At 36.0% G+C, this 6,308-nt stretch overlaps 1 protein-coding gene across 4 annotated transcripts; it reads right to left on the bottom strand.

Moving 5' to 3' along the window:
- Nucleotides 1–809: 809 nt before the first annotated feature.
- Nucleotides 810–5,497, bottom strand: LOC140784296 (uncharacterized). Of its 4 annotated transcripts, none has more exons than XM_073131608.1 (12): nt 5,420–5,497; nt 4,965–5,210; nt 4,771–4,854; nt 4,556–4,689; nt 4,374–4,489; nt 3,665–3,753; nt 3,455–3,569; nt 3,217–3,374; nt 3,062–3,132; nt 2,563–2,677; nt 2,174–2,388; nt 810–1,136 (listed from the first exon to the last, which is right to left on the bottom strand). In XM_073131608.1, exons 2-11 carry the CDS (start codon nt 5,178–5,180, stop codon nt 2,233–2,235), a joined length of 1,254 nt encoding a protein of 417 aa, XP_072987709.1. In that variant the 5' UTR covers nt 5,181–5,210; nt 5,420–5,497; the 3' UTR covers nt 810–1,136; nt 2,174–2,232. The 4 variants fall into 4 exon arrangements, with proteins under 4 accessions (XP_072987709.1, XP_072987711.1, XP_072987710.1 ...); XM_073131610.1 differs by having other exon boundaries at nt 4,374–4,471; XM_073131609.1 differs by having other exon boundaries at nt 4,374–4,471; nt 5,313–5,438.
- Nucleotides 5,498–6,308: the final 811 nt, after the last annotated feature.

Raw genomic sequence — 6,308 nt, 5'->3', positions numbered from 1 at the left:
CCGGTTGGTAACATACTTCTACGGCTATAATCTACTCCTAGAAAGATAAAGCCAATCTAACAACTACGATAAAGAATAAGGACAAAAATAATAATTTGGCTAAGGTTAAATTTTTTCAATAATAATTATCAACATATGTCCACTCTCATTTCTAGGAATAAAAATCCCTAACGGATTGGATCCACGTACAAATTATTCAATTTATTTAAAGTTTAAAAAATAATATAAAACTAACTAATCAACTTGACTTGATTTAACCATGTGATCGAATCATAACAGATACTAATTAAAAAGACAAATCCAGGTACTCTAATACTAATTGAAAAGTAAGAAATATTTTTACTTCTATTAGGAGAATCTATAAAAAAAAACTCCAAACTAAATATATTTTATAATTTTTTATTATTCTACCATGCGAACTTTAAGAATATACAATATATTTTCTCTCTCATCTCAATCTCCTTTAAAATCTACAAAATACACATTCTCTCCCCTAATAAATAAAAAATCATAAAAAACAAAAGTCAAAGTGTGTTATAATTATTTTACTAAAAAAAAGGGTGAAACTGTAAAATAAAATTAAAATGGGTAAATATGTAAACATATAAGTTATATTAATTTATGGTACAAAACACCCAATAAATTATATTATAATTTTATTTTTATTTTATTTTATTTTTTTGAGAAAAAGAACTTAGTAATATATTTTCCGTTGTATGAGACAACTCCAGTACATAAAAGTTCTTCTGCATCAGCTAACCAATATATGTTAAAATTAGAGACTATTTTCCCGCATTATATCGTCTACATAAAAAAGAAACACTCCTCTAGATAAATAAAAGCCAGGTAAAATGCCAACAGAAAAAATTTGCCATATAATCTCACGGATCTCAGTGATATTTGACAATCTACTTATCTTGAGACATCACTACTGCAAAAATGTTAACCTACGATGATGGCAAAAGCTGAAGTTATTGATCTGCAGTAAGAGTCGACACAAATGCCGATTTGTGAAGGGTATATCTACTGATTCACTATGCAAAACTGCCTCCTGAAAGGCCACACAATCTGCTCGCAACTTCGCGTGTTACAGAAAGAGAAGTCCCCAAGTTTTGATCAAGCAAAAGAGATATAAACTGCAATGAGAATAGAAAACCACGAGAGAAGTCAATTGAAGTTTAATCAATAAATCCAGAAAAGCATAAAAAAAAATTAAAAAACAAGGATAGAAGATAAAGGCAGAGCAATCAGAAAGAATACCAAATGGGATGAATACTAAAATTTGGCTAAAGAATTAAACTATTAACAAGATTCACATTGCAGGACCCTCTCATCCCCACAACCCTCTTAGACAAAGGGTTGAAATCACACATAGGAGAAGAGAAGGGTGATAGGTTATTGGTGGAGCGCCATATGCCAAAGTATAGATCTGCAAATAAGGTGAAGATTTGAGAAAAGTGGAGAGGTAGGATAAGAAGTACAGGACTTGGGAACGATGAGGGCAGACCATTCTTTAAGTATTTACGAAGGAGATGAATGCAAAATCAGCCGGAAAAAATATTTTTCCACTTCCATGAGGGTAATTTAGTCAATATGCACATAACTTACTTTACACATATTGATCATGTGACTTTCTGTTAAATAAGCTCACGGTAAACTAACATACAGGTTTAATTGTAGGTTTTCAAAATGCTTGGAGATGATTTGTACACTTTTATTATCGAGGGGGTAAACTGATACTAAGTCAAAGTTAATTAAACCAAAGTGTAATTAAACCTTCCTTATATCAGTGAATTTGACATTGAAGCAAAATGAGATAGACCACTATATATTTGCATTAAATTACATCTTATAAATAAATATAAGAGTGTGTTCTAGCTAGACCGTAAGTATTAGAGTAGAAATCCAGCATAAATTCTCTGGTTACCATAAATTTAATTTCTGTTTGCAAACAATTTCAGCAGTAACTGTAAATCACATAGCATATATTGCGGAATTTCAGATTAGTAAATAGTAAAATCCTAAATCAATGAAGGTTAAGAAATTACTAATGTATCTAAACTCGGCTCCCACAGAATCCAATATAACAGCTTTTCAGGAAAATTAGACTATTTTACTGTTTATATCGCTACAAATCAATCCTACAAAAGAGAAATGATCATAAATCACAGACCTGGAATATGTAAATGTAGAGGGCCTGCTGCAGACATAAACATAGCCATATTAAAGTATCTATAATGCAGGATATAACTGAACCCAGGCAAATTCCTCTTTGTAGCCCAAGCTTACTTCACAGGATTCTGAACATGTGTATACTGCAATGGTTGCCCAATCCAGGGACTCGGGATCATTTTTCACTCCGAAGTAGTAAAGCAACTGTGGCATGATCTGCAGAGTTAGAACAGTCACTGGTAGTTTCAAGAAAGTAAATAGGCTTCCTAACCATCTCTAAGAACATAGGGGCATTGACTTATGCTTTGTTTGTTAACGTGTTTTAAAATCTGAAGAAAACAAAAACCATGGCCTACAGCAAAAATAAAAAATAAAAAGAATTTGTTGAACCTGGAATTCATAGCATAATGGGCCTTTACAATAGCTGCATGAAGGAATATCTGCTTTAGATGGCCGGCCAATCGATAAAGGCCAAAGAGGTCTTGCCATTGGATCTCGAAAATATCTGTTAAAGAAAGTGTTAAGAAACTAATAATCAGTATCATACACTTGCAAAAGAGCAGATGAAAATAAAAGGACAAATGGGGAAGGCCAATTTTTATGCAAGCTAACTAAAGGAAATTATTATAATAGCATAGGCATGGCATTCACCAAAGCAGTTCGTTTCGATTCCAGACACTCGACACGTAGCTTAAAATGCCAAATGGGAAAATGCACCAATTTTTACAGTACAATTTCATCATCTCAGAATGAAGACCAAAGTTCAGAAAGTTCACAAGCAAGAAATCAGCATGCATTGTTAAAGCACATGCTACTCGGTAAGAAGAACAAAATGAAGAGCAACAAAAGAAAAGAAAAGACAATATATGAAGCATGAGAAAGATTTCACCTTAAAACTTGCTCAGTTGCTCCAGCAATTCGCTCTTGAAAAGATGCCCAACTTCTTTTATCCGCATCACCCTGCTTGCAGGTATGCAGATTGAAACAAAGCCATATATTTTTAAAAGAAGCATCACATGAAAGCATATATGATGAAAAGCAAACCTCAAATTGGTCCATCATAGACTGTATCATCTCATCAGTTTTGTTCAGTTTGGGTGCCAAAGATATAGCCATGTTATTCTCCCCAGATTTCTCAGAATCAAAAATATATTCATCCTCAATAGAAATTTCAAATTCAGGCCATAAAGTGCTGCTAGAAACTACAAGTAATTTCAAATATATCATGTACTTATCACTTACTAGTTAAACAAAATTATATAAGACAAGAATATGAACGCACATTTTTTTGCAACCCCAATCATTTCCAAACTTTTAGCAAGACCAGAAGATGATGCTCCTAAAGATCTGATTGTCTGATGACAATCACTATTATGTCCTGATCGCCAGTGCAATGCCTGAAAAAATTAAAAGATTTAAGGATCCATCAATTCCCCACATGGTAATATAGGGAAATAGAAAAATAAAGTAGAAAAATATCTTATCTAAGAACCTGATGCTTCTCAGAACAATAGTTTGCTCTTCTACAATGACTGCAGACTTTATCTCCTTTCCATGTGCCACACCAACAACAGAGGGAAACTAGAGAATCATCCATAGAAAGATAATTTAGAGATCAGTAAAAACATCAAACTTATGATCCGATTCCGAGCAATTATCTGTCCACTAATGTAAATCACACTAGTCACTGCACAGACAAGACTAATAACTTCCAATCAAAGACAAGCAAATGATAATACTGCGAACCCTGGAAACAGCAGCATTGAAATCTGAGAAAGATGTCCTTACATGAAAGCAAATGAATTGTTGCATTGTGCCATAAGATCAGACCTATTTAGGGTTGTAAATGTAGGGAAGTTGAGAAGCAAGGTATTTACAAACCGAGCATATCAAATGAGGATCCTGTGATTGATGGGTTCTATTACAAGAGAGATCAGCAATAGTTGCATTTGCAGAAATAATCCAGAATAGCAATATACTTTCTCTGATATCATATGTCATTTCTCATAACAATCTTATTTTCTTATTTATCTTTTTTAGAAGATTCGCAAAACAATCTTAATCCAACTACATATTGCTCATTCTGCAAGAAAGTTTCAAAGTGATGTACTTGTCCTAAGTAGATCAATACAACCTTGCCTTGCTAAAGCTAGTAAAGAACAAAATAATTAATAGACAGCTAACAAAAGCCAGCAAATTACCTCCTGCTTTTAGTGGCTTGTCGGTGCCGTCATGCCTCGGAGGATCACTCGAGTAAAATTGATTAGTCCGTGGTAACTGGCAACGAAAAACCCTCACGCTACAACCATCCCAAATGCTTAAAAGTCAAAAAAAAAACCAAATCAAAACTAGGTCTAGAGAAAGCACGTAAAAGATGAATTACCTTCTACGAGGATTCTCTTCCCCATGCTTCCACTGCTCGTGCTGGTCTAGGAGAAGACATGACATTGATGGGCACATGAAAACGAATAAGGTCCTATGGAATGTCGACTCTTTCTCTCCTATCGGCGCATAAATCTACAAAACTCAACATTTAAACTGCACAATTCTACTAAAGAAACCAAAATTCGAACAAGAGTAAAAAGAAACGTCGATTACCTGAAGAAGAAACTGCAGAGGCTCTCCGCATAAGCCACAAGTGCGAGATTTCTCCGACGGCAAGTTTACCGGATCCAACCATGCCTAAGAATAAAATAAATTAAGACAAGAAATTTTCAAAAAGAAAAGAAAAGCACGGAGTTGAGATGAATTCAACGGAATTAATGACAAGGGAGCAAATTACAAGGACATACGGGAACACCGCCAGCTTTGCTTGGAAACAAATGGCGAAGGAGGGTTTGCGGATTCTTGGGCTTCTCGACGAACCCTAGGGTTATTCCCTCTTCCCCCTCTTCGCCCTCGTCATCCTCCATATCGTCCATTTCGATCTCTTCGCTCTGTTCCTCGTCTTCCTCCTCTTCTAGGGAAGTTACTCGTAGGTTGCTAAGTTCGCCGAGCTCAGATTCCATATTCGGAGGAGACACGAGGGGCGGCGGGGGCTGACAGGGAGAGAGGAAACAAAAGAGGGAAAGAGGTGAATAAAGAGTTCTACTCGGAGAAAGAGAGACAGAAAGAAATAACTTGGTGAAAGAGAGAGCAACATGGAGGGGAAGAGTTAGAGGCACCGCAGCCGGCAGAATTGCCGCAGCCCTAGGGTTTGGCTCCTTGGGGCTGAGAGAAAAAAGAAAGGATGGAGGAGGAGGCTTACCTTAATTTGAAGGGACGGTGGTCGCCGACAGAGAAGAGGAGAGTATTATTAAAACGGGTTTGGGGTGAGGTTGGCGTGTGGAACTAGGCTAAGTCCAGCCTGAGCCCAACTTGGGTATTATGGCTCGCTCCAGGTTAGGCCTTTGTCACCCGGCCTAGCCGGAAAGTCTGACTTGACTAGCCCACCCAGCCCGACCCATCCGTGTTCGGGCCTGACAGCCTTGTAATAGTGGAAGTAGACCAAGGGGCCAGAATTCCAATTGGATCTTCACTATATGCAAGTCATGCAGCTGGATTACAAGATTTCCTACTTCCAAGTTTCCTCCAAATTTCATTTGGTACATAAGTGGGCCCTATTACCACTTTCTCCTCTTCCAAGTGATACTAACCGGGTCAGGTGGTATTACATCAAGGGGACATTACACTCAATGGGTTGAGTGTATTTATCTTACCTGTTTTTATTGTTTAATTAGAGCCTTAGTAGATTATAATTGTTTAATAAGCTAAATACAACTCTACGTGATTTTGAAAAAATATTTATATAATATTCAGTAAATGTTCAAATAATACGAAACTACTTGGAAAAGATCAGAAACGATCTAGAACTTTTGTATTCAAAATTTTCTCATAGTCGGACTCAATCTGCAACAAAAAAAAGAACTAATCTGAGATAGATAAGGAAGACTAGTTTAGTTAAGTTTATTTAGGACTCTTATATTTTATTTTCTATAAATAGGGTTTTATGACTTATATGTATGCTTGGAATAAAAAATTAATTAGCTTTTGTCCTTGTATCCCTAGTATCTCCTTTCTGACATCAATCTCCCTCTTCCCTCTTTACTAACCAACGTCGCCTTTCCTATTAGGCCGGTCTCATCTAGCTTCTAATC

The sequence above is a fragment of the Typha latifolia genome, chromosome 3, assembly GCF_019914945.1.
Source record: "Typha latifolia isolate L0001 chromosome 3, TyphaL0001v2, whole genome shotgun sequence".
Classification (NCBI taxonomy): Eukaryota; Viridiplantae; Streptophyta; class Magnoliopsida; order Poales; family Typhaceae; genus Typha; species Typha latifolia.
This window is presented reverse-complemented; position numbering and strand designations above follow the sequence as displayed.

Excerpts from the sequence above, each read along its gene's own strand:
- LOC140784296 (XM_073131608.1), bottom strand. The coding sequence starts at position 5,180 with ATGGAATCTGAGCTCGGCGAACTTAGCAACCTACGAGTAACTTCCCTA. Across the intron at positions 3,570-3,664 it reads ATTGTTCTGAGAAGCATCAG|GCATTGCACTGGCGATCAGG; the intron begins GTTCTTAGATAA and ends TAATTTTTTCAG. Across the intron at positions 2,678-3,061 it reads GCAACTGAGCAAGTTTTAAG|ATATTTTCGAGATCCAATGG; the intron begins GTGAAATCTTTC and ends TTTCTTTAACAG.